The sequence below is a fragment of the Salminus brasiliensis genome, chromosome 8, assembly GCF_030463535.1.
Source record: "Salminus brasiliensis chromosome 8, fSalBra1.hap2, whole genome shotgun sequence".
NCBI classification, from domain to species: Eukaryota; Metazoa; Chordata; class Actinopteri; order Characiformes; family Bryconidae; genus Salminus; species Salminus brasiliensis.
This window is the reverse complement of record NC_132885.1, coordinates 12,399,026-12,426,977: the sequence shown is the minus strand read 5'-3', so window position 1 is coordinate 12,426,977 and position 27,952 is coordinate 12,399,026. Positions and strand designations below refer to the sequence as shown.

Genomic DNA, 27,952 nt, shown 5'->3' with positions numbered 1-27,952 from the left:
AGCCAGGGACAGTGTTTAAAAAGAGGGAGGCACATTCACATATAAAAAAATAAGACAAAGTCTTTAGAAGCACTTTTATCATAACAAGGTTTATATAAACACATGCAGCAATAATAATAATAATAATAATAATAATAATAATAATAATAAACAGACAAAGATCATGGGCTCAAATCCATCTTTTCCTGTTGGTATCTTTCATCCACTTTCAAAGTACCCAATCTCTGCTCTTAGACAAAGTGTCAGATGAACCTTCCAAAATAAATTAGAAATAAATAATACCCCCAACAGACACACGATGACATTTAATCCGCATTCAGATGTAATTAAGCAATAATTGATTAGGAAAAGAAACACAAACACAAAAACATGACAGGTGACAACACTAGCAGTAATACAGTACAGCATTTATGAATATGTACAGCATTCAGCTAAATGTACAAAATGTACAAGAGCAACAGGTGATCCCCTGATGGACACTGCCAAGATAAAAGAGACAGTAAACAGAGAGGCTGAGCCTTTCAGCTGTTTTCAATTCAGAGATCAGAATCAAGACTCCTACTCATTCACCAAAGAGAGACATGAACAGGGGGCTGAGGGATGGGGGGGTGTAAACAAACACTGAATTCATAAAGGATAAATTAGGACTTTGACCCCTTATCCACACACCCAGGCGCAAACACACACACACACACACACACACACACACACACACACATTATCCCTTCTACTGTCCACACACACCAAAACAGTCATTCACTCTCTTTCTACCTCTTCTATCTCACACACACACTCCCTGTTTAACGTGGCTAGCCCACCATTATAAATCTCCTTCACATCTTCCGTCAATACCTTGGCTCCTTTGAAAACCTTCACAGTAGACAAGGACACTTTTTAATCTTCTGTATAAAAAGTTCCCTTAGTGTTCACAGCTCTGCCTGTATCATTAGGGCTCCACTGCTGCCTCAGCCCCATCGGCTCTAATGGGAGTCACCCCAACAAGTGTCGGAGGCTTTTAACTAAGCCTTATGGGACATAATGAGGAGCCGGTGTAGTCACATTATCATAAAACCACCACAGAGCTGCTATACCAGTATTGAATAAAACTAAAGCAAGCTTCACTTCCATGATACATTGGCGGAGAACCAACATCAGTTTTACAACGGTTACTGTGCATGCTTGGAAGTAGAGGTTTCGGCAGTGGCCCTTGAATGAAGAAAGAGAGGCCTTCCTTATAAGAGTTCACAGAATCTGGCAATTAGTCCTGATGAATGAAGATAACTGTTTTCTGCCATCACTGGGCCTTTATGTGCTGTAAACAACAAGTTTCATTGACAAGAGTACATCCCTTAACTGCTCATATTTCTGTTCCAAACTGTAGCTGTGTAAAGCATGATTGCTGCATGAGGATGGAAATGTTTCAGAAAGAATCATGCTGTGTTTGGTCCCATGCTCAGACTGAATTAGGTCCTGTCTTTAACATGGCCCCCACATAAACAAGACCACTCTTCCCGTTACAGTAGACAGTGCAGAGTGACCAAAAGAGGGCCACACACACACATCCTTTCACACACCTTGAGCAGCAGCACACACAATTCATTGTAGGAAAGGAAATGGCTACCACTCAGAGTTGTATTAAATAAAGTTCTTAGAAAAAAACTGAGCCCAATTTGCCACTTATACACAACAAAAAAGGGCCATAGTATGTGGGTCTTTCGGGGTACAAGCATCTTTTCCTTTCAGCCTCTGGACAGGAAAAGTTTCTGTGGGCTGGAGGAGATGTGGTTGAGATGTAACGCTCCTCAACAGCAGGGGCAGGGTTACACTCTGGCTGCAGGGCCTGTATGGGCTGTCAGAGGCACCTGAGAGCCACAATCATAGTCCATGTCCACCATATGGGACCTGCCAATCAACCTGCCATGAGAATAAGCACGCCTGTCTACATGTCTATCCCGGAAATGCTGAATATAGCTCTGAAAAACAGAAAAGAAAAAGAGAAAATGAGAGGCAAAGCCAGTTATAGGTGCAATCTGTACCTAATTTCTGAATAATATACCAACTGAAGGTCATTGTTAATGCTTCATTTAACATTTAGGCCTTATGGTCAATCCGTCAAACCAAAAAGAGTAAATTAGGATAAGCATGTCAGTTTTCTCATATTTAAGAATGCTAAGATATCTGAACTCTAATCACCAGAGGGCAGTGTAGAGTCTGCATCAAAGAGAAACACTCAATTTCTGTATCTACTGCAACTACGACTAACCCTTAAACAAAAATAAAAGAAATCCAATAATCTTTTGCTGCGTAACATGCATACAGTCAAAGGGTGTCGGATTCTGGTAGGGAAGTAGAAACCGGCAACTTGAAAAGGCATCTAGTTACAATGCAACTAAATTAGTAAAGTTATTATTAACATTTGCCTATTTATCTTAAAGCTTTTAGACTGACACCGCATGTCACTTTCTACAGCTTTTGGTTTTCTGAGCAACTGAATTTAATGCAATAAATGAGGAGTGACACTGAGCAGTGCTGAAAGTCACCTACTGGTGGTGGTGTGTGTACCTTTAAAACAATGGTTTCCAATATTTGACACATTTTAGGTTTAGGTTAATAGTATGGTACATCATTTTATAATACTACCATTTCATAAAATCCATGTTGATTAAACAATGTCAAACGTGGATCAGTCATCCTTAAAATACTTTGTAATTGGACAGTTGTACAGTCCTGTATGTCAGACACCTATGTTAGTTAGCATTGCACTGAGCGATGGGAGCAAATCAATGGAACAGATGAAGAGATGAACTTTTACCGGGGAGAGCACGTCTCCATCGTAGCGGCGTATAGGGTTGGGCTTCCTGCGATAGGTGGGCTCTGGTTGCTGGGCCTTGGGTGGGGGGTTGGTGGGGTGAGGGTTAGTCTGGGGTGGGTGGTGGTACTTGGGCTTCTGCTTATGTTGCTGCTGTTGTTGCTGCTGAGGTTTCTGCGGCTTCGTGTTCTTCTTCTTTTTCCTGATCTCCCTCCTCTCCTCCTTCTGACGAATCTTCATCAGCTGCACTCGCCTCTGCTGGTGACTGATGAACACTTTACAGACGAGACAGAAAAAAAAGAGTGAGGGTGAGAGGCAGAGCGAGTGACAGAGAGAAAAGATTTAGAAAGAGAGAGAGAAAGGAGTCAGCTTGCTCATTATCCATCCATTGTCCCAGAAAGAAAGAAATAGCACAAGTGCTGGGCATAAGTAAAGGAAAGGAAAAGGGACAGAGAAATAGACTCAGAGGGAGAGAGATAGACTTAGAGGGAGAGAGCGAGAGAGAGAGAGAGAGAGAGAGAGAGAGAGAGGAAGACTCAGAAGATCAGCTTGTTCATCATACACCATTCTTATATTTCCTGTCATTTAGACAAAAACAACGTTCTCATCCATACATCCCCTCTCCTTGTTCACATTTTTCCTGAAAAGTGAAAGATGCTAAGCTCCCTGAATCCCGCCCACTGATCCGCCACCCTAATGCCAAACAAACCGTTGAGTGTTTTGACACATTCTGCTGCTCCACATGCCTATATCAGCATTCGCATTCTGTTCCTTGCCATTATTAGAGGCAGCCGGATTATTTCTGTCCTTCTAGTCACTCTGTTATGTCTTGACAGCTACGGGCCCCATCTGTCAGAGAATTCACATAATGAGCTCCCTCTTTCTAACACACATACACACAAATGCCCCTCCTATCCCACGCTTCCCCTCCCTCATCAATGTCCCTCTTTCCTCCCCTATAAAGAGGGGCCCCAGCTTGTCACTATGGCAACTGCCCCCAGTACCACTGAAGCTTCGTTCCCTCTTGCACACGCTTTGATTCTGAGGCCGCGTGCGTCGGTTTGTTTTGTCTTGTGAATTGTTTTGGTGTGCTCCCATGTCGGGTGTCTTAGGAGGAGAGACTCTAGGTGTCAGACATCCAACAATACTACTGCATCAGGTGACATCCCATCTGTTCCCTGCACAGACAACTCCTTACGCTCCAGTTTTTCCACACACCATTTATGATGTTGTGCCTAACCACTACCAACACTCTGTGATGGAGACGGATACTGAATTTAAGAAGCTAAAATCTTTGTTGTTTTGTAATATTGGCCAACAGATCGTTGCAGTCATACAATAATCTTAAATCGCCAAAATTACAACTTTACACAGATGGAATCTGGCATCCGCCTTTAACCCCTATGTGCAGTGAACACACACAGACACACACATAAGAAGAGGGTTAAGAGCCTTGCTCAAGGGCACAGCAGTGGCAGCTATACTGGCAACCCTGTCATAAATGACATTTATTAATAAGAATAATTTTTGCATATCCCAGCCAAGAAAGCCAGATTTAGAGCTCAGGGCGAGGCCTGGGTTAAGGGTAATGAAAGGTATCAAACCCAAATCATATTATCATTAAACCAGGGCTCTAACTACTGCCTTATGGAAGTGAATATAAAAAGATTTGATTAATTTTAGAGCATTTCTATTGATCTATTTATCACAGAGATTTTGACACAAAGTCAATAACTACTAGATTCAAATTTTGTCAAAATTTAAAACGAGAACATCAGATATACAGGGTTTGTGTGTGACGTTAACAATATAGCATTTTCATGGTTAAAATTTAAACCTGTAATTGCTGTAGTAATACAAAGTGAGAATTTCTTAATATTAACAGAACTCAAAATTTAAATAATGTAAATATTTTCAACAATTTTAGCAGTTTTTAAAGTTTTTAAATTAGGTTTCACTTTTATTTGTAATCAGTCAGTCTTTTAATGATATGATCAACATTATCTTCACAGTGAGGTTTGAATGTGATTATTATTATAACCAAAATAGCATGTCTGCATCACACCAACTATAAAAAGTATAAAAGATATCAGTGCTTTATAATCAGATCTTTCACCAAGATCGAGAACTCTTGGCGCTTGATATCAATATTTAATTTTTTTTTGGTTCCAGTTGATCACCTGAGAATTCCTGCTGCACTAAAGCTGACAAAAAACCGACTGCTATTTTCTGTCCTGACCAACACACACACACTCTCAGGTTCTTTCAGAACTAATAGTGATACAGCAACTGCACAAATCCTCAGACACCACATTCAGGTCAGTGTTTCCCACAGCGACTCTGACTAAGCCAGTATGCGGGACGCAGCAGAACCAGTCTGCTCTCCACAGGTCCAGCATCACATGCAGTGATAAGTAGGACAGCCACAAATAGAGTGTCATCCCAGACCTCTGTTCACCAGCCCAGCCGCACTGGACAACCAACAGTGAAATTTAGTGCTTGTTATATAACGAGTAGAAATAGTAATTGTAAGCCCCGGGGAAACCACATCAAAAATGTGCCAATACTTGATCACTGATGCTTAAAAATGCACACTGCTCTACAAATGTACAGCCCTCAGAATGTACAGCTATGCTATGGACAAGAAGACAAGATTTCTTCTCAACATTTCCCTTTTTTTACAGAAATTAATATTCATAAATGTTAATATATTGTAATTAAACTGACAAAAATACTGCCGATTGGGATAATTACAGGGCATTCTACACTGCATGAACACTATTTATCTAAATGTTGCCAGACACCCCTTTGTAATGTGTAGTTTCATCTGCTTTAAGTTACACCTATTGCTCCCCAATGCACATACATGTTCAAATATATTCACATATACAGCTTATATAATCTCCATAACAAATCTAGATGTTCTGGAGCAGCAGCACACAAGCCTAAGGTTGTCCAATGCGAAGCACAGACTAGAGGCTGTGGAGCAGTGCCACTACATTCTCTAAAATAATGGTTCACCGTCCGATGTATTTGGGATGAGTTTGTGTAGCGTATGTGATCTACTAATTCAACATCATTACCTGACATCACGGATCCTTTTGTGACTGAACGCAATCAACACTTCACAGCAAGACTGTTACTGACAGGTAAGGAAGGACAAACTTATTATCCTTGGATATGGAGGAACCAATGGATGAGCAGGTGTCCACAAACTTTTGGCCACAAAATGCATGTGTACATACGTTAATAATTTATGCAATTAATATGCAGTGACTGAATGGAAACAGTACCTTCTGTGTGCGAGTATCCCTCTGCTGTAACTTTCCACTGAATGAGGACACCGAGCACAGCAAGCACAGGCCACACCCCCATCACCACCCACGTGTACCAGCACACGGGCCGCACGGGCGCCACCTTCACCCTCTCGTAGATGTAGCGGGTCAGCGCGAACAGCTCCACAAAGTAGTCCACGGTAACGGTGACCACGGCTGAACCGAAGACAGCGGTGGATAGGGTGGTGAAGCACCGCTGCCACTGCAGCGTAAGCACGGCGAACAGCATGCCTGAGCCCAGCAGCACGCCCAGTGGCAGCCACACCGTCCGCGGGTGGTAGAACTCCTCCAGAACAACCAGTGAGGCCAGGGCTACCAGCAAGCCCAGCAGCAAGCCCACCATAAAGAGACCCACGCTCCTCACCAGCATGGTGACCAGGCCACATAGCGTGCCGATGCCCAGGCCGATGCCAACGCTGGCCTCCACGCTCAGCTGTGTGTCCATCACTCTCTCCTTGTAGCACAGCATGAAGATGATGATGGAGCCAAACATCAGGCCGGTCAGGAACATCACAGCTTTGAAACAGCGATAGCCTGCCAGGTGAGGAGAAGAGCAGATAACAAGAAAGGATTTTTTTTTTGGCATTTCGGTTTGGCAGAAGATGTTTATTAATACACAGAAAAGCGGATTTTTGAGAAAATCATTTTAAGAAAGTGGTAAGATTTTAAAAATGTGGGAATTTTGTGGGAATGCTGTAATTATTACAACGGAAAAGTGACATCACTTGGTTACACATACATTTGTACTTGATTGATACAATTGAAGTAAATTGTTAAAACACTTAATCATATTTCATGATTAGAGTTGACATTTTTATGATTAAGGTTTAAGAGAAGATACTTGTATAGATACAATTTAAAAAGGTCTGAAAAATGATCAAAAGGAAAGATATTTGTCTGCATTAAATTTCCCCAAAATATAAAAACAAGCTTGGGGTACTGGTTTAATCATCTCGGTTTCACTACTGGGTAGATTTTTCCTGCAGGCATGGTTTTGGATTCAAAAGCAAGCTCCACCTGAGGGAAGAAAAATCATTCTGAATCATTCAAAAATAATTTAATCAAGCTGTAGTGAAATGTCATGAATCATGATGCACTTAATCGTTCCCCAGCGTTCGTGTAGACTCAGTCTGTTACACATATTCAACTGCAAAAATAAGCAGCTAAGAAAAAAAGAATAAAGGAATAAGAAATATAATAAGAATTAAAAAAAAGGTGCTGAAGTTTACCAAAGAGGTTAACAGCCCCATAACAGTCTCTCCCCAGCTATCTAACCTCTACCCCTCCGTCACCACCTGATGTGTGCGTTTGACAGGTTCCTCTGTGCTCAGTGTTTGGCGGGGCACAGTGAGTATGTGCATGCTGCCGGAGAGCCTGCCTCTATAAGCCGCTATTTGTCACAGCTGAAGTGGCCTCGATGCCTCTCTCCCTCACACTCACTCTGCCTTTCCCTCAGTGGGAATGAAAGCAAATTTCACAGTCCAGTGAAAGTGATGAAGCTTATCTAATAGAGAGGGACAGGCACTGGCCATCGCTGTCCAGCTGTCAAATTCGAGAGAATTATTAAGTGAACTCAGTTTCTGATGCAAACATATTAGGGGTAGTATTCTTTTTTTGGGTACTTCACTGTACTTGCAGTGAAGCCCCCTAAAAATAAAGAAAACGCACTTTATTTATTGTTATTTGTTGTAATTTGTGTTTGTTTATTCCATAGATGTTAGTCAACCTGAACTACAGCTGTTACAAGTTTGTAACAGGTCATGTTAAACAGAGTTCACTATATCATATTTTATTTTTTATTTCAAATTCTTTTTAATCTACTTTTCCCTTAAATTTATTTATAAATGGGATTAGTTCAGTCAATGGGATCCATCATTTTAAGAGCATAGCTGTTATCAGTTCTAATGTAGACTTTTTGTTCACAACACCAAATTCAAGAAAATTCTTAGTAAGATTTTGCTGAAAGAAGCCCATTGATTTTTTTAAGCAGAAACATGGCCGAGACGTATGGTTTATCATCCACTATTCTAAAAACAGGCTTACATGCTCAGCATCTCAAATTTTTCACATTTTGAAAGGAGTGTCTGACTCAATATGTTTTTAATATTAACAGAGTTTCACAATTTAATAAATGTAATTAAATCCTGATGGATAAAATTAGTACCCTTCACTCATAATACCCACCTTAATATCCTGCCAAAAATAAATACATCAACCCTAAAGATACATTCCATGTGAAGACAAGCAATTGATCTGGGCTTATTCATCTCAAATATTTTGAATTAAATAATTGCTTGTTACAACATGAAGCCCTTTCTTAAGGTTAAACAGACTAACCACTTGTGCAGAAGAAAAGTGTCTTGGTTGCTGTTTTATGTTGACTTTAACAGAAATGTAACTAGTCAGAGCGATCTTGTAGTTGTGTGTGTATAGAATGCAATAATTGTATTCACTTAAGAGTCCTCCCCTGACCCAGCAATGCCATGCCACCTACCAAAGAAGCAGTAGATGATGCCGAAGAGGCAGCACATGGAGCAGACGACAGAAGGGACAACCTCATATCGCCGCTCAATCTCCTCATCACAGCTAAATGGACGATCCATGCTGCCATCTTGTGAGGGTGGGGCCAGCTTAAAGGCCAGCAGCTGGGGTGTGGACGTCATGATGAAAGATGGGGGAGGGGAGAAGGGGTACAGCTTTATGAAAAGGACCGAGTGAGATGAGGGGAATGAAGGGAAGAATGGGGTGAGGTGACTGAGACAGGATCAAGAGAAGTTTCCCATCTACAAGGATTCACCTGGGGGGGGGGGGGGAGAAAAAAAAGGTCATTCATAAAGTGGTCATGTGACCATATCAGTTACTATATACTCCTAAAAACCAAGTTCAATGATACTGTTGCATCGAAAATTGTATAATGGTTTCAGTTAATTTCAGTTCAACATTTTTTATTACTATGAACAACCTGCTTTATGTAGTTATTTAAAGAACCCTTTTAAAAGATTCATGGTTGTGGTTCTCTGCTGCACCAAAAAGGGTTCTGCTAGTTTCAGTAACATAACCTAAATACCATAATAGGACCCAAAATACAAGTGGCTCAAATCAGGAGAGTTAGAGTCAAAAATTCAAGCAAGACATTCAAAAATAAGTATAAGAACTGAAATGGTTTTGCACAAAAGAATGAGCAAAAATACAGAACAGGGTTGATCAGTCCTGGACTGTGTAACTACATTAAGTAGCAGTCTGGATAAAGGTATTGCTAGTAAAGGACGTTTCCAAATATGCAAGAATTCTTTGTTTTTTGTAGCCTAAAGTAGATTATATTGCATTTAAAACCACAATGATGTTCCTGAGTCAAACAAATAAAGAGTCTGGAACTGGGTGCAATTTTTCAGAGATTGGTACAATGTTAGCCTAACATCTCCCATTCACAACAAAAAAAAGCAAACATTCAGATAGCAAACATGTCTTTGCTGACGGGCTATATCTTGGTTAAGAAATTAATCTTGTTCATTTGCTTTTTCACTGAGCTTTTCCTTTACGAAATAATGGCCACCATTATGACTTGCCATAGATCGAATCACATTTAAGCCATTTATACAGAAACCAGATCATACCACAGGGTTCATACCAAAGCAGGTCTTTGTTGATTGACTCACATGTATGTTGCTTTTGTCCAAAGGCTTTGTTAATTTGTACAGCCAAGTGTGACTGTTGATATTCCAGCCAAGAATTTCATAATCAACACATTTGTTTCAATCTCCAACACTTCCAACGTGCTCCCAGCATGTACTACAAGAACCCAGGGAGGGTTCAGAGTGAGCTTTGAGTGACCTCACAGTGAAGCGTTGGCTCTGTACTGTTCCACTTGACTGTCCACACTGATTGCTTTGTGTTGGGCATGTATTAAATTACTGAAAAGGAAATATTTCTTGCTGTAACTGTAGCAGCGCACTGAAGAACCAACAGCCTGAACAGTATCATTTCTGACACCTAAAATCTGAGGCGTTTCATAGAAAACCCATTCATCTGTGAATCTTTTATTTCACAACGCTTGCTTCAGCAAAAAAAAAAAACTCTAATTAAAGTGATCACCCGACTGATACTGCAGACTCTTGACAAACGACTGCCTCTTCAACAGGACTCCAACAGCAATAGAGTGAAATTTAACTGGCCAGTACAGAGAATATTTGTTTCCCATTACTGAATTTATTATTTCTTCCCATAGCCCTCAGGAATTTATATACAAGCCAAAAGGCATTACCATATTTTGAAACTCACTAAAAACTAAGAAACAGCATTATACATTACACATTTTACTTCAGTGAATAAGAGGCTCTGGGGGCCCTCTTCATCACTAAGAAAGGGAACCAAACCTTGGTGTTGTGGATTCATTAAAGCAGACACTACAACTGTCCATTTTAAGTTAACTTTAATCTGAAGACATAAATTATGCTCTTGTGATGCAGACATGATCACTTGAAATCTGAGTTCTCTCACAGTCTACAGTAGTTTGTAGCTGGACCGTATAGACTGAAGCAAGTTTTATTCTGTGGCTTTAGCACAGCACAGTCTTGTTGACGGTAATGCTTACTGTAACTCAGTTCAATGTAAGACGGCACTGATGTAATGCATTATGAAATGCAGTGAATGCAGGAGATGGGGGGAAAGATATGAGACAAACAGGAGACCGAGAGTCATAATCTCTTTGCCCATTTCTCTTTGTTCTAGATCTTCGTTCTGGAGCAGTTTGAAAACTTGACCCATGCTAAAAGGCATATGTGAAAACCATTAAAAGCACACCCCTCCAGCTTCAACTGTAGACCAGAGCGAACTGCATGGCTGTCAGTAATGCAGCCCCCTGTGGATATTATCGGCCTTTTTTTTCAACAATTCTGCCATAGTGTAGGTCTGTCAACTTGACTCAGAAATTAAACAAGAATTATTTAGTAAAATATATTATTAGTAAATATAATTTTTTACAAACTGTTGTTTTTACAATGGTTTTAAGGTAATGTTATGCATCTTTTCATCAAGTAGGTGCTTGTAAACAAGAAGCAACAACAAAAATCCCTAAAAGTGCATGGTATTATAAACAAGCTATGCTCAGGTTTGAGATACAAGATGATGTTTACATATTTTTAAGAACAACTTTGCTAAAAAAATGTCCCAGGTCAGTGATAAATTCCAGATTAGCGAATGATTTGTTGCAAAATGAATTCTAACAAGTGCGGGAGGCTGTGTTACGTGATGCACATATGTAAATAAGATTATGTGATTATTATCTTACTGCTCTGTAGGGGGCCACATCGCTATCACATGAAGTCAGCAAACCGCATCTTTCAAACTGCCACCAACACAATGTCATTAGGCACAGCTGAACATGCTCATAGGAGAGCACTAACTGCCAATTCTGTTATGTCAGCTTCAGCTAACAGATGCCCACATAAGTTGGGGGGGGGGGAGTGGGGGGGGGGGGGTGTGAAGTCATTCTACCCTCCCCAGGAGAGTGAGGTCAATTATGCACTCAGAACCCTGGTCACAGATGGCTGTGGCATCACCAGGGATCTTTTTAAAAATGTTCAATATTTGACATAAATTATCAGCAATGCAATTCATGCAGTGCCACTATACATGTTGTGGCGGGACAGGCAGTGGCAGAGCTGCTGTTCGCCCAAGTCCCTGACTTACACAAGACAGCTGGCGTAAGTCAGGGGAGAAGCATTACGGACATTACTTGAAAGAATATCAAATATGAACGGAGAAGGAATGAGAGTGTGTGCTGACCATGTGACCTTCTCTCTACATCAGTCTTGTTTACCTCACTCTCTGGTAGAAGCAAAGCCAGGGTTTGTTTGAATGTCAAATGTTTTTGGAGCAGTATAGATGACCATATTTAGGGCGCTTGAATTGATCAGTGAAAGCAGAACGAGCCAAAACACAGAGAACCGGACATGAGTCAGTAAAGATGCCTAAGCCCAAAGCTAAAATGCTCACATCGAAGGCCTCTGGAGGAGATGAATGCAAAGGACCCTAGAGGAGATGAATGTTAAGCAAATAAAAAGAAAGCATAGTAGAAAAAGGTCTTACGTAACCATAACAATGTCTCACTTCCTGTCTGTTGTCATAACAACCAAGGGATTCTGGGATGCTCCAGGTTATACAGCGTTTTGCAAATAAGAGAAAGGCCCGCCACCATGGCAACAGCTCGAGAGCCAATGAAAGCTTTATCCCGCCTTGCGTTTTTTCAGCATTGAAGATTCCTTTTCAGCTCCTCCCCGCCTTCCATGATCTTCAACACCCAAGACATGTAAACAAACCCACCATAAAGAGAGTGTATGTCAGAAAGAGCCGGTGATATAGAGATGAGAGAAATGTGACAGTAAATAAGGCCTATTTATTATGCCCTGCTTTTTTTTCTGTTCCTTGTACAGACAGTCTTACAATGCTTCTGCGGTGCTGTATTCACAACAGGCTCACGTTACAACATGCAAACGCAAATCAATTTGGACTGGTGCCCAGCCCTCTAATGGAGGACAGCTAAACCGTACAAACACGCAGGGCAGGAAGAAGCACAAGGAGGAATTTCACTCAAGCACCGCTTCCTGGACTGCAATCTCCAATGCAGGACTAGGAAGAGCCCTGCAGCCAACAGACTCATTCTCCATAACCACCTCTCTCACTCTATGAAGGCTAATCACCTCTCTTTTTTTCCACCGTGCCCATTGCAGTTCTTCTGGTCCTCAGCAGGGCACTGCTTAGAGAGAACCGTGGTCTCATCTGCAGCATGATGACATGTCAGTCATGATGAAGCACAACGGGCCCTATTGAGCGTGGAAAGCCACATGAATATTTTACACAGGGCACCGAGAGGCCCGCAGAGAGAATGTCAGCAGAATGAGGCCAGACTGCTGTGTGTATGTGTGTGTCTGTGTGTGCCAGCACGTGTATGTGTGTGTGTGTGTGTATACAGTCCATTTGTGTATGTGTGTTGTTCAGGTTAAACAGAGCATCAACCACACATAGCCTGAGAGAGCATGATCATCCATCAGGCGCTGCTGCCACACTTACCGCATGAGAAACACTTTGGGGCCGCAGCAAGTGCATATGTCTAATCACATAGTCTGGTAAGAGACATATGGGCAAGTCATGGATAATATAATTAATATGAAAAACAGAAATGCCTGAATATACTGTATCTAGAATAGGATCAATAAGAAGGCATCAAAACACAAGCACTAGATGACATTCCTGTATCAAATTCAAAAGCTCCTTCTCTAGAGAGATTGTGATGAGATCATTTTACCTTTGGTAACAGTATGTATACAGGCTACATGGTGGGAGGAATCAATAGAGAAACCTAATCAACAGTAATGAGCACAGTGTGTGTGATTTTTAAATATTACTTATTATCGTCAGGAAACCATAGCATACTTCAATCCAAGACACTATCCTTGCTGCAGTATTTTCTCTCAGTGCTGCAGTCTTTTCTGACAGATTCTTGGTTTCATACTGTTGCAAGGTTATCCGATTTAGGCTTGGTTTGACAGGATGCCTATGCACTGATTTTACCACACTTTGTTCATAAAGCTTATTCCATTTAAATTTAATCAGTAATAAATGAATTATCAGTAATTATGTTCCTACATGGTTCATGTTCTTACTCTACACAGAAATCACAGACATGTCCGCTGCTACTGGGTTCAAAATTGGATACTATCATCATACAAAAAAATCTGAGTAAAAGAAAAATAATGACTGTCTTCAGCTGATTTATGACCTACTAACAAGACTAGAATTGGGAGGCAGGAGGAGCATGGCACATGACATGACCATGCTGGAATTGAGTATTGATTGGTGGTGGTTGTTCAGACCCTAATGTTGCTTTTTATTGACTATGCCTATGTGCCATAATGCGTGGACACATTTGTACAATTATTGCATTGTGACATTAAGATTTTTTGGTGCATTTTCACCCGTCTTGAGAGACATTTTTTGTAGTTCTAGGTGTTCCAAAGTAACAATTCTCCAAGCAACGTTTCTATACTCAAGAGATTGAGAATTTGAGCCATCCAAGTGATGTAAAATAAAAAAAGGGTTCATTAGACCAAACAACCTTTTTTCATTGTTCTAAGGTTCAGTCCAGACACTTGTGTGCCCATTGGAGGCACTTTTGAGAGAGGACAGGGGTTAGCAAAAGCACACAGACTGGTCTACAGCTATGCAGCAGGGGGCGTTGGGACAAATTATCCCATTATCATCATTAAAGATTTTGAGAAGACTTTGACAAGGACTGGGTCGGAGCATCTCCAATACTGCAAGACTTATGGTGTGCTCCTATGCCACAGCAGGCCTTTAATTGCTTCACCCAAATTATATACCCTTCACTGCCCTCACACTTCAATGAGCCTTCGGCTCCCAATACCCCATCACTGGTTTTTGACTTGTCCCTCCTCAGTCCACTGCAGGTAATTACCCACTAAAGATGGCCAGGAACATCTCACAAGCTTTGCCATTTTTGAGATGCTCCGTCGCAGGAAAAGTTGCTTAGATCTTTATACCTGACCATTTATCCTGTTTAATTACTATCTAACATACATCCTGGGCTTTGACATGCACCATTATTTGACTATAATCAACATTATTCCTTAATCCATGAGTGATCTTAATGTTTTGGCTCATGAGTCTATAAACATGTCCAGGTAGAAACAAAGCAAGTAACATTTACTCTGGTGATTTTTGGGCTACTCTATGACTAAGCTTAGTCTCAATCACACACACACACACACACACCTTTTTCAACAGATTAATGGCCTAACCTTTCAAACATTGGTGCTTTAAGCACTTCTCTAAAACTGAATCCCACATGACTTACTATTGGGCACATAATGCATTTTTCAGTTACAGAAGCCATTATTTCACGACCTGTGCACTAGGGAGTGCAGAGCCGTTGAGATCTCTTGTTTTGTGGAAAATGTAAGAGTAATGCATTTTCGTAGCTAAGTGAGTCGGCTGTGCAATGTGTGTGCACATGTGGCAGCTTTGTTCTTCTTATGGTGGATTAGCAAGCTCCCAGAGTGCATAGTGACAACCAAACAAAAATATAAAACCAATAAAGAAAGTAAAAAACAAACAAACAAACAAAAAAAAATCATCTCTGTGAGCAAACTTCAGACCCAAGTAACTAACGCCAAGGACTATTACAGAATCAGATGCTTCACAGTACTTCAAAGCATGTCAGCTATAAGGTCAGTTGAAGGTAGTTCAGTTTCTACTTCTCCACAATGTCCTGAAAATGTACTGCATTGAAGTCATTTTGAGTTACGCAAGATATTATGTTCACATGGCTTGGAATAGTATTTACATGACTTTTTGATATGCTGAAGCATAAATAATATTAAACAGAAATATGGAGGAAAACCAACAAAACAATGAATAAGGCTGAATCATCACCAAAAAAAAAAAAAAAAACAGAAATCCAGCCTGAGCCAATAACTTCCATCTCTCAATAAACCATAACACTCCATTCATTTGCATTCATATACATGGCGCTCACAGGGGCTCAAAGCAATGTCTGACTCGGTATGAACTGCTGCACTCTGAAAAAACAGGTTTACTGCAAGTATTAGTGCAGACAGCAGAGGCAGTCTGGGGGCTTCAAGGCAAACAAAGATAAAAGAGCAACTTCATAAACCATTCATTTCCTTATTCTGCTGCAGTCAGCACAGGTTTCCCTGGCATGAGGTAGCCTGGAGAGAGGCGGAGTGAGGGAGGAATCTTGAGGTGAAGTCTCAGAGAGAAGGGTGACTGAGTGGGGATGTAGTGTCTGTATGCATGTGTGTGTGTGTGTGTTGTGAAAGAGAAAAAAGAATGTGTACATTTCCGTGTGTGTGTGTGTGTGTAAGGCTGAGTGATTCAGTGGACAGGGTTGAGACTCTGTTAAACCCAGTTAATCTTGTTTAGGGCTTCTAGTCTAAATTCCATTAGCACTGGATGGGCTTTCCCCTTCTCCTGACCTGCATGACATCAGAATTGTAATGGGTGAGTGTTGGTCCGTATCTGGATTTTTTTTTGTTTGTATGAGTGTGTGTGTGTGTGTGTGTGTGTGTGTGTGTGTGTGTGTGTGTGTGTGTTTTTAGGGATGCACAATAACATTGGAACCATTTTCTTTGTTGGACCTAACCAAAACACATTCAGTACTGTGCAAAGAGTTTAGGCAGCTGTGAAATTTAGAATTCGAGACCCCACAGGACCCCACAGCACTACAGTGACCCTGACACGGTGGCCTGTGTGTTGTGCTGATAGTGAATCAGACAGCAGTGCTGCTGGAGTTTTGAACACAGTGTCCACTCACTGTCCACTTTTTTAGGCACCCCTATCTAGTTGGTCCACCTTGAACAAGTAAAGTCAGAGTCAGAAGCTCATCTGTTGCTGCACAGTTTGTGTTGGTCATCCTCTAGTCCAGTGTTTCTTTGTTTCTCAACCCTGCCCTGTACATTTCAGTGGACTTCCTTCCCCACTGCAACTCTGAAAGGGCTTGTTATTGAGCAGATTATTTTAATCGAGTGTGTTGGGAGCAGGGAAAGCACTATAATGTGCAAGGCAGGATGCCTCCAGGACCAGAGTTGAGAAACACTGCTCTAGTTCTTTATCAGTGGTCACAGGACACTGCCCTCAGGATGCTGCTGGCTGGATATTTCTGGTTGGTGGACTATTCTCAGTCCAGCAGTGATGCTGAGGTGTTTAAAAATCCAGCAGCACTGGAATACAGCACACACTAACATGCCAATGTCACAGCAGTGATGATAATGACCCACCACCCAAATAATAACCTGCTCTGTGGTGGTCCTGTGGGGTCCTGACCATTGAAGAACAGAATGAACAGAATAGGAGGCTATGTAGTATGTAGAGAAACAGATGGACTACAGTTTGTAATTATATAATTATATAATCAAAATCATTTTGATACATCCAGCAGGTAGGACACATTTATTACATTCCAAAAAGGCAGAGTGTTTTGGCACCATCAGCACTACTAAAGGCACCCATGAAAAAAAATCAAATAACTGCACAAATCTCTTTTGGGTTCCTCCCTGCTGTGTGTGTGCGTTTGTGCGTGTTATTATATCTTAGGAGTTTTTAAATAAATTATTATTGCCTGTTATTTACAGCATATATTTGAATCATGCACACATTAACTGTTCTGACACTTCTATATTCCTCCTAATATCCTATATCCTATACACTTATATTTCTTTTTACTTATTGATATACATCAAGCCCAAAAAACTGTGTTGATTAAAGTAAAGAAGCTACTTCCCAACAGTTGTGGATTGATTTTAGGAGGCCCTTTTGAGTTCAATATTTTTCAGCTTTAACTACCTGAACTGTGGGCGAAAGCTGAAGCAATGCAGAGCGGAGTCAATAAGAAGAGTCAGTGATGATATAGAACAACTGTCACTGTAGAGAAATGATCTGCTCTTCTATATCCAGCAGATTTTTAAACCGGAATGTCTTTAGGTGATAATCTCTAAACTTTCCACACACACACACACACACACACACACACACACACACACACACACACACAGATTGTTAATGGATTTTGACGCTCAGAGCCAGAGTATAATCACTGCTTCTGCAAACACTGCAGCGTGGATGCTAAGTGTGCGTTTGTGATTGTGTGTTTGTGTCTCATCAGCCATCTCATAGCTGACGGGCGCAATCACCATTAACACCATCATTTTCATCAAGTGAGTGAATGCTTGCTCAGTGCACATAATGAACCTATATGATCCCACTAGTTCAGATCAGTCCTGCATTGTTCAGCCAGCCAAGCTTTACTACAGACCTGAATTCACCAGCACACACTGAACGAAGCAGTGCATCTGGGGGAGAGGAAACAGAGAGCGCTTGATGACGCTCTTGGCATCGTTTCCAACCAAGAGGCCCCTGTTTGAACCCCCAACTAAACTCACTGAGCCTCTAGCAGACTCAAGACACTAAACACAGTGGAGGGGAGAACTACGTAGAAGAGAGGAGACCAGAGGAGTAACGTAAAGAGGAGAGACTAGATATGTACTTGATTCTTCTAATTCTTAAAGCAGGTATAATAAAAGACAATGGAACAACAATCAAAACACTGGGGCACAACAACAGCAAGTCCATCATTCATCTCATCAAGAGACTTCATCACTGCTGGCTTAGATAATGATCATTCCATGGCATCAATAGGATGATGTGCCATCAGACTTCAGATAACAGGGCTTTGACAAGTGCAGGGATTTAGCAATCAATAAGCCATGAGTGCAATTAGTCATGGTCATGTTAATTTGCAAAAACAAATGAGCCATTTGCTCCATTTTCCTTAACATGCAGGTACATCTCTCTCTCTCTCTCTCTCTCTCTCTCTCTCTCTCTCTCTCTCTCTCTCTCACACACACACACACACACTTTAGATATACTCAGAAAGGAGCTAAGTGACCTCTGCCACAGACTTTGTGTGTGGATCAAATGATTTTGTGATTTTCCCAGGCTGCTCCTGGGCCTGATACAGAGCGTCTATTGAGTTATTCTTGGCCTGGCTATGAGTAGTGTCTCAGACATGCACTGGAGCAGAAGGGAAGAGCGGAGGGAAAGACAGGCTGGAAGGGAAGGGGGGGGGGCACGCAGGACAATAGTCAAAGCAAAAGAAGGAAGAAGAAGGCCGGGGGACAAAAAGATAAAGCAGGCCTAAAACACAACATCCACAACTTGGTGAAATTGGGTGTCAAATTCATTATTATTAATTGAATAACTGATATATAACTATTAATTATTAGTGAATTATTATTCTTATTTAAATGTTTTAAAAGCTTCCCTTCGGGCTGATAATTAATTTTGAATATCAAGATCATTTAAATGTCACTACATACCAACTATCGTTTTTTTCCCCATGCTTCGATGTACAAAACATGGACGTCATGATTCCACCCCCTTCCGTTCCAAAATGAGACCAAAACTGTTTGCTTTTTGTAAAATTCGCAACCAGTAGATACAGATGCAGAGCAGTAGAGACCAGATGTGGAGCCAGACTTGCCAAATCGTTTGGTAGACCCACTTTTATTGAGCTTACAGTGAGCTTACAGAAGCAAAGTGGATTTTTTCCAGTTTGTCTGGTAAGTGGTAAATAAAATTGCAGTTCATGCAGTTCATGAAGGCTCCACTACAACTCAGCTACTCCCTGTAACAAACAAAAAGGACGCAAAGAATATTCTGCACATAGTGATGGTCAGCCAAGGCTTGACCATTATGTCACACCTACAATATGCCAGCGATTTCTAAGAAGTTCATGCTTTCTATGTGCTGACCAAAAAAAAACAAAAGAAACAAACACCTATGGGGTCTGGACCTCATCTACCTGTCTAGTTCCTGCTGTGTTGATGAAGACTGTGAGTCAGGCTTAACAGCAGTCTTTATGTCACACCTACAATATGCCAGCGATTTCTAAGAAGTTCATGCTTTCTAAAAGATGTGAAGCACTGATTTTTAGTGGTAATTTGATCAACATCACTGACCTAATAAGCCAGATAGCCTTTAGATATTAATACTATGCCATAGTTTCCGTTCTACGCTAAAAGGTAATTGCATTCTCGTGTTTGGGCGGAGTTTACCTAACTGCTGCTACATTTAAGGTTTCACTTTACATTTCAAATAAGAAGTTGCCTACAGTCCTGCAAAAAATGACTAATTATCTGGTTAACAACGTTTAAAAAACTGTTATAACTACAGTAATGACTCCTGAATACATCGCTCAGAGTTTCAGTCCAGTAGCAACTCTGTGTTATCAAAGACAGTTACTGCTATATTTATATTAAACGCCAGATCATATCTTTCGTTAGTTTTGCAAGTTTTTTCCCTCCCAAAATCCATACCCCCACATTTTTGGCTTTAATTGTGCTTTTGTGGTTTCAGTTCCTCCAGTATAATGTTTAAAACACAAAGACTAACATTCACTCTTTATTTTCCATCACTCTCCCACTGAGACTCAGCAGAACAGGCGCCTGCAAGTAAAAGGTCAAAATCTGGGTCTGGAACAAAACTCCAAGAGAAAGATAGGTTGATCTAAAGTTTTAAACCATATTTCAGTGCAACTCTAAGTGTTATGGCAGAGTTTTGGAGAGCCAGAACATGCCAAGTCTACTGCTCCCACATGGTAGCAATTATTTGCGCTTTTGCTGATGTAACATGCAGCACTCATCGGCACATTTCAACCTTTCAAAGTGCAAACAGAACGAGTGTCTTCAAGGCCTCAAGCTGGTGAAGACGCATTGAGATAATAAACCCATAGTGAAAAAACTTGAAAGCCTGACAATGCCCACTCAAACTGAGGCAAACGCTGACTGCTAGACTCCCAATAACAAGTGGTCACACATGGATGTATCGATGGAGTGTAATGAGGCCTCCTTGCAACAACTTGCAGTTATTGTGCGAGGTTCATCGCTTATGCGCCGGTACAACATAGTGTTCCTCTGTGACCTCAATCTCATACAGGTCAGTCCTTGGAAGTAAAAAACAATTGGCTAATGCGTTCTATTCAGTGACTAACCTAACAAAGTATGTCATTAAAGTAAGGAAAGAGGATAGACAGCCTTATAACATTAGACCATTAGGAGCATCTTTATGAAAAAATGTTTTGCACACCATCAACACAAGAAGCAAGACCACTTTTAACAGTGTACAAACATCTAACCCACCCAGAACTCATGTTGTGTTCCCTATAGTGCCAGACATCCACATCACAGTCTATTCTTACTGTATGAAGTGATGCAGTGGAATCCGTCTTGTTCAGATCAATGCAGCATTGCATTACCACACTCCTGTTTCACTCACTGCTCATGGTCCGCCACATTACGCCTCTGACATTAACCCCAACCCACACAGTGGGCAGTGGAGTTTAAAAGCCAAGTATGTATCAAAACAGTTTGTTTAGACTCTCACACAGAGGAACAGCTGGAGGCATCATCTCAGCTGAACCGAACGGGTGCACAGAGCTGAGAGGAAGACAGGGAGCCAAATAGGCTTTACTCAGATTAAGGCTGCGCTCCCTGGCCAAGTCCAACATGAAGAACACAAACCAGCGCAAGGGTCAGCCATTATACACATATCTGCTGTGCCAGTTGCTGGCTGATTGACCTCAATGCCTAAGACACAAGTGCAATGCATTTGTGGTGACTATAGCGCAAAAAAGAAACTGAGGACTGAAAGGTTTTTTTTTTTTAAATCAAGGACAAATAAATAAAGCAATTGATTCACCCTTCAATGAAGAGAATTCCAAGAGTCAATAAGCGCAAAAGCACTTGCATTCACTACCATATGAGATGAGTGTACATAGCTGGGTGCATTGATTCTCCACTACACTTTTCAAAGGCATGGCTCAGAGCCATTAGACATAAAATGCTTACTTTCAAGACACAGACTAAGCCTAGGCGTAGACCAAATGGAATTTTAATAGACAACTCTCTGCAATTTATTTTCAGACAGGACTTCCTCTTCATCCAGGAAACTGTCCCAAAGCATTCACTAGGGTTTTCAAAGTCTTAATGATTAATATTACACAGACCTGGACGAACCACCAACTATGTGCCGTTATATCACATTCAGCAACATAAGGCAGAGTCTTCAGATGCAGTGCCAAGGACATCTACGACTCCCAGGATGGGGGATACTCTTATGAGTCAGCTCTAAACCATCCATAATCCATCTGAGCAGTCACAGTGGATTTTGACACCACTACACATTCAACACAGATGTGTTAAGAACTACACATAGTTCCCTTAACTGGACACGTCAATGTCCTCAGTTAGCAACAGCATTTTTTTGTGTTTTGTTCAACAGAAACTGTCTGTATCAACACATACAGCGAGGGCCAGCCTTCAGGACAGGGATTAAACCTATGCTTGGACTACACAGCATTCTGGATGGAACTTACAGGACATTACATTAAAGAAAGATGCACTCCAGGATTGGACATAATATATGTCTTAATGTCTCTCTATGTCTTCATATCTTTAGGGACATGGTTGCGACAGTAACAACCTCTACACTTTTACGCTAGACTTTACGCTAGAGGTTAAAGTACAGTATTGGATGAAACGTCATTACTCCAGAGAATGCAGCTACACAGCTTCAAACCCCAATGCTAGCGGGCTTTACACACCTCAAGCCTATATAAGGCATCGGGCATAGTGACCTTAGGCCCATGTGCAGCTATTCTAGCCGCTTTGTATTGGCAGTGCTTTTCTATTGAGGTTATATAAGTTGTGTGCGTAGTTGATCACCTGTGTTAGCAATGAGTGAATGAATTTACTAATTAAAAGAAGTGTCTAGCTAGAACAGATCTACAGCAGTCCTAAAACATGGTTGCATAACAAAGAGCACAGCCCTAGGAAACTTTTAATTAAAATTACTATCAAAATTAATATAAACTTGCTGTTTTTCAATAAACCAATCAAACAAACAATCTATGAACAAACAAACGGACAATTCAACTAAAACAACAAATACTTCTCCACATTCTACACAAAATGCCACTTTTAATGACTACTGCAGTCTCAGAATTATTCAATCCCTTCATGACAAGCATTTTTAGTAGTGCACCGTTTAGCTGTTATGACCTGCTGCAAACGTAATGCATAGCCAGACAGCAGCTTCTGGCAGCGTTCCTCAGGAATCCTTAGGAGTGACCCATTACATATGCCTCTAGTTTACTAATATTCTTGATTTTGCCTTCTTTGTATTCCACCAAAGATTTTCTATGGGGTTCAAGTCAGGCGACTGACAAACACTCTTCTTCTTTGAGGTATACTTGGGATCACTGTCTGGCTGGAAGGTCCAATGATGCCTCAGATTTAGATTCCTCTGAGAAGGCATAACATTGTTTTCTCCTCCAGACATACCACTGATTCATAGGCCCAAAAAGAACCTCAAAATTTGGTTTACGAAGATTTCCATTTATCAATTAGGATATTCTGGAGTCTTTGGAAAACAACTATATTGTTATTGTCAATCAAGTCAATTTATATAATTTGGCCTTTTTTAAAAGCTCTGTTTACTTAATTAATTGCCTAAATAATATGTAGATTACTTAATTAATCATTTAATTGGCAGTGAAAGCCTTAATAATAATAATCTGATTTGAATCTGACTCTAATGAAGATTTATAATGAGTGCAATTAATCTTGGAACTACCAGCAGTATGTTTCTTCAGCACTCTCTAAATCATGGCCACTAAAACTAAATCCAGCTCAATCCGCTAGCTGCCCCCCGGACCAGTATCCACACGTAGAAGCTGTAGCTGGAGGGTAGGACAGCACTGACGGGGATAATGGGATTAACACTGACTTTCCCTCTCTCTCACTTGCCCCTCTGTTCTATCTCTTTCTCACTCACACTCCTTTGGTCCTTTGTGTCTTTTCTGCTATCTCGCTCCCAATCTCCCATGTATTCTATTCTTCACTTTAGCTCGCTTGCGTCCAATCACATTATCTCACTTTCTCTGCTAATCTCTCTCTCTCTCTCTTACCATGTCCCTCCCTTTCTCCCTTCTTTGATCTCAGATGAGATACGAAAATGTTTGGTCTGCTGTAGCGTAACTCAGTTGGATGGTCCCTCAGAGGAACACTGCCGCTGCCTTCATAGCCACATTATTACATAACTGCTTTCATTATACAAGATCTCATTCAGCTTCACCCTCCTAATCGCTTCCCCAGCCACTCCTCGCCAGTTCACACCACCACTACGCTAGCCTGGGTGTCCACACATCTGCATCTCATCATAAAAGCACATGTTTTATGAGCAGATTGGGGTAACAGGGCCAACAATGGAACACTGAATGAGTTCATTTTTGGTACAACTCCCAGACTCTCAGCAAAACAAGTTTCTTCCCCAAACCCCTAATCAGGGATTCCCTATCCCTAAACATGGTTTACATACTACATCTCCAGTTTATAAGTTTATAGACACCTGCTTACCAAACATTTCCTAAGATTGAGGCTAGTAATAAATAGGTTGTCTACTTTTTTTTAAGCAACAGTCAATACTCTTCTGAGAAGGTTTTATGCTAGCTGCTAGAACATTGCTGGGATGATTTGCCTGCATTCGGCCACTAGAGCAATACTTAAGTCAGGTAATGATGTTGAATGATTTGGATTACAAATGCTTCTTGCATTAATCCCTAAGGAACTGGATGGAGCTTCATCACTCCACAAAATGCAACCCAAAAGTTATTTTATACATCTCTATCCAATGCTTGGCACTGGGCATGGTGACCTTAGGATCATGTGTGGCTGTTCAGAGTGTCCCAATCTTTTGGCACTGGTTTTCTACTGAGATTATACAAGCTGTGCATCCATAACTCAAGTAGTTGATATTAAACTTTTGGGAACACAAAGCGATTTTACTTGGTAGACTCCTTAGACTCCTAGATTTTTCATGTGCAGCGAACAGCCAATATTAATTGTGAAATTAAGAATATGCAGTTTTTCAAAAACATCCCAGTGACAGAAACATAACCCAGTGCAATCTCTGCTTATTTAAAAGCAGAGTTACAGTAAAGATGTGTTTATAATCTCATCACAGTTCTCTATCCCCATCCTGCATGCATTCCCTCAGGCACTTTGCTGGTCAATAAATATGGGCAGCACAAAAGCTTTTAAATCTTCTAAATGCAACTGTGTCTCCTTTGTAATTTAATTTGCACTGTTTTTCACCAAGAAATGTCTGCAGATCAAGTACATGCTCTTTAATTATTGATGGCTGGGTCTCATGCTTCTCAAGAATGACAAGATTGAGGGAAATCAAACAGTGTGTCTGAACTTCTCCCCCACCAAAGACTCCCTTACAAGCTACCAGAAGAGATAGGATTCCTCCACAGCAACTCTGTTATCATTTTCTTTGGGAAAACAGGGATGTAAGACCGTCATCTGACTGTAGAATTACTTGCAAATCCACACACTTTAATGTTTCATATGTGTACGCAATGCATGACAGGCCCCGATGCCAAGATTAATGCCATCACATGCCAAAGAGTACACACACTCTGCCTGCTCTTTTTTTACTCTTACCTGCTTCATGTCAATTAGCTGTTAGAAAGGAGGTGTGAAGTGCAAAACTGCTTGAACAGAATGTGATTAACACTACATGCTCAAAAGCTCTACTGAAGTGACTCAGACGTCTGCTGATTTGGTGAGAATGGGGAGACAGTGACACCCTAGTGCTAAATACTAGGATTGTTTCTTGAATGAACTGATTCTTGAATGAACACTGCTAGAACCATTTCACAGAAAAAAAACATACGAAAGCTGTCCTTATCAGTGCCCAATGGTGTGTAAAGCCACCAGGTATAGTTGTCCATGTTTGGCTTCATAATACTCTGGCTTATGTCAAATAAATCAGTGTAGAAGATCAACGGCCCATACATTTTTTACCAAACTGGATTAATGGCTACAGACTAGAGATGACAGTAGGTATGGATTTTAAGATATCAGCAGAAAACTCTATACATATCAGTAAGAATTCCAGTCACAAACCCAGCCTAAAACACCACAAACTCAGACTGTACAGTGTGATGTTAGCTGTGTATTTCTTCTTGTGGGGCAGGAGTGTTTGGGTAGTTTGAGCCTGTTGGCCTTTATATATGATCATCTTAAGCAATGGTTTAAATAAAACAGTTCATCTTAAAGCTTAGTTTGTTTTAAGCAAAATAATAGATCAGGGGCTGATTTCCAATGTTTCCAAATTAGTATTAGAGAAGACAAAATAGTACAAAGCAGAAGATCCCCCCAAAGCAATGGATCTTCATAATGAAAAGCCCCTAGGAGACAGTCCAGGCAGCTCTGTGAACACGGTGTACTTGTACACAGCCCATTCCCACAGTTCACATATCATAGTATCTGGCCTCTAATCTTCTGTTTAAAGTGCCATAAAAACACAGCAGTGTATAAATGTCCTCCATTTCTCATATAAAAGAAACAGCACCTTCTGTCACCCTGACCACGTGACATTACATTGGCTGTTTTCACTTGTTTTCTAAGGGACTAGCTCGTATAGGGTTAAAATTACATTAAAGGGCTTGTTCGTGATCACTGTCTCTTAGATAAATACCTACATGGTTGATTGCCATTCAATTATATATATATATATATATATATATATATATATATATATATATATATATATATATATATATATAATACCAGGGCTGGTGAACCGTTATTCAAGCTGCTGAATGAAAACGGACCAAAACACTGAGAGCCAATAGACACAGAGGGAGGAAACAAAAGGACTCCTGAGAGCTGAGAACAATAGCACGTCGTCTTCAAGTGCTTCTTCTGGCATTTTTAGATGTTTTAAATAGCAATACAACTAATAGGAAACCAGGCAGGAGGGATACATAAAAGAAAGATGCTCTGACACACACAATAACGATTATTATATTTTAATTTTTAATGTAGAAGGGACCTCAGTGTCCCATCCCACCACAACCCATAACACTCACGATTCAGATGCTCTAACGCAACATTGCTTGCACCATTGTACCATTGCTTGCCACTAAATAAATCTGCCCTCATGTAAAAAAATGACCAAATCCTCTGGTTCGTGTCGTGTATTGTGTTTTGAACCCACACCAACACAAAAAAAACAACTTACCTCCTCCTTCTCCTCCTCCTCCTCCTCCTCCTCCACCACGGTTCATTCAGGAGTTCGTGTTTCCTTGCTGTGGAAACTATTCGAGCCTTAACGCTGTAAATAAGCTCAACATCCTCCACAAAGCTCAAGTCTGTGTCTTCAGCAATGAATACGAGCACATTGGCTGAGTTTAACGGCCATTTCCAGTCTGGATATTCATAACAGGTGAATTTCTCCTCACCACAATTGCTCTGTGGTGGAGATGAGAAGCGCTACCATTTGTTGAAAGCAAGCCAAAGCCATTTATTTGTGCTGACAGACAAGGTCAGGTTAAAAGAAGTCCTGGTCATTCCCGCTGGTCAGTGTCTCCGTGTTATCTCTGCTGGATTCAGTTTGGTCCAGCGGATCCAGCTCGGTTCAGCTTTTCAGCCGCTCTAGGCTTTGTTTGGACTGTACCATTGGAGAGAGCAGGGGGGGGGGGGGGGGGGGGGCAGTAGGCAGCAGACAGCAGTACACATCAGTATGATAGAGGCTGAGTAGAGGGTCATTTATATTACTTTACTAATACCATCATCACCCACATCATGGTATTAGATTATATTTAAATAAGCATTAATGAAGGTAATGAGACCATTTTGCTGGAGTACTAGTACCCCAAATGTTATACTGTTATACTGTAAACATACCTGGCCTTTTGATTGGGCTGTTTTCTTCGACACCAAATGTATTCAGTATTGTATTGTAAACTAGGCAAAAGGCACATTTTGAGAAAGGTAGCTCATTTATTATTTTCCTCCTAATTCCCACCCTGATTTTAATCATTTTCAATTCCCACACTATTGGTTCTATACTCCCATATTCTAGACCTCTTCACACAGTACCACCAGTGCTAGGAGGGTGAAAGTTATGCCTAATCCTAGTCACATGAAGCCAACCATATTTTTTAAACTGCTGCTACCACAACATCAGTAAGGAGCTGAACACGCTTGGAGGAGAGCACTAACTGTTATTTTTTTAACATCAGCTAGCCATCATACCCACCCAGAGAGAGTGAGGCCTGCTGTGCCCTTCAGGACTCCTGATCCTGGATGGCTGTAGCATCACCGGGTGCTGAAGAGTTCTTTTAAAAACAGTGATAAGCACC

General features: G+C 40.9%; 1 protein-coding gene across 1 annotated transcript; it reads right to left on the bottom strand.

Moving 5' to 3' along the window:
• Window positions 1–73: 73 nt before the first annotated feature.
• Window positions 74–27,244, bottom strand: tmem198aa (transmembrane protein 198aa). The gene is made up of 5 exons (XM_072685646.1): window positions 26,830–27,244; window positions 8,639–8,941; window positions 6,103–6,678; window positions 2,813–3,084; window positions 74–1,973 (listed from the first exon to the last, which is right to left on the bottom strand). Exons 2-5 carry the CDS (start codon window positions 8,805–8,807, stop codon window positions 1,821–1,823), a joined length of 1,170 nt encoding a protein of 389 aa, XP_072541747.1. The 5' UTR covers window positions 8,808–8,941; window positions 26,830–27,244; the 3' UTR covers window positions 74–1,820.
• Between the last annotated feature and the right edge of the window lie 708 nt (window positions 27,245–27,952).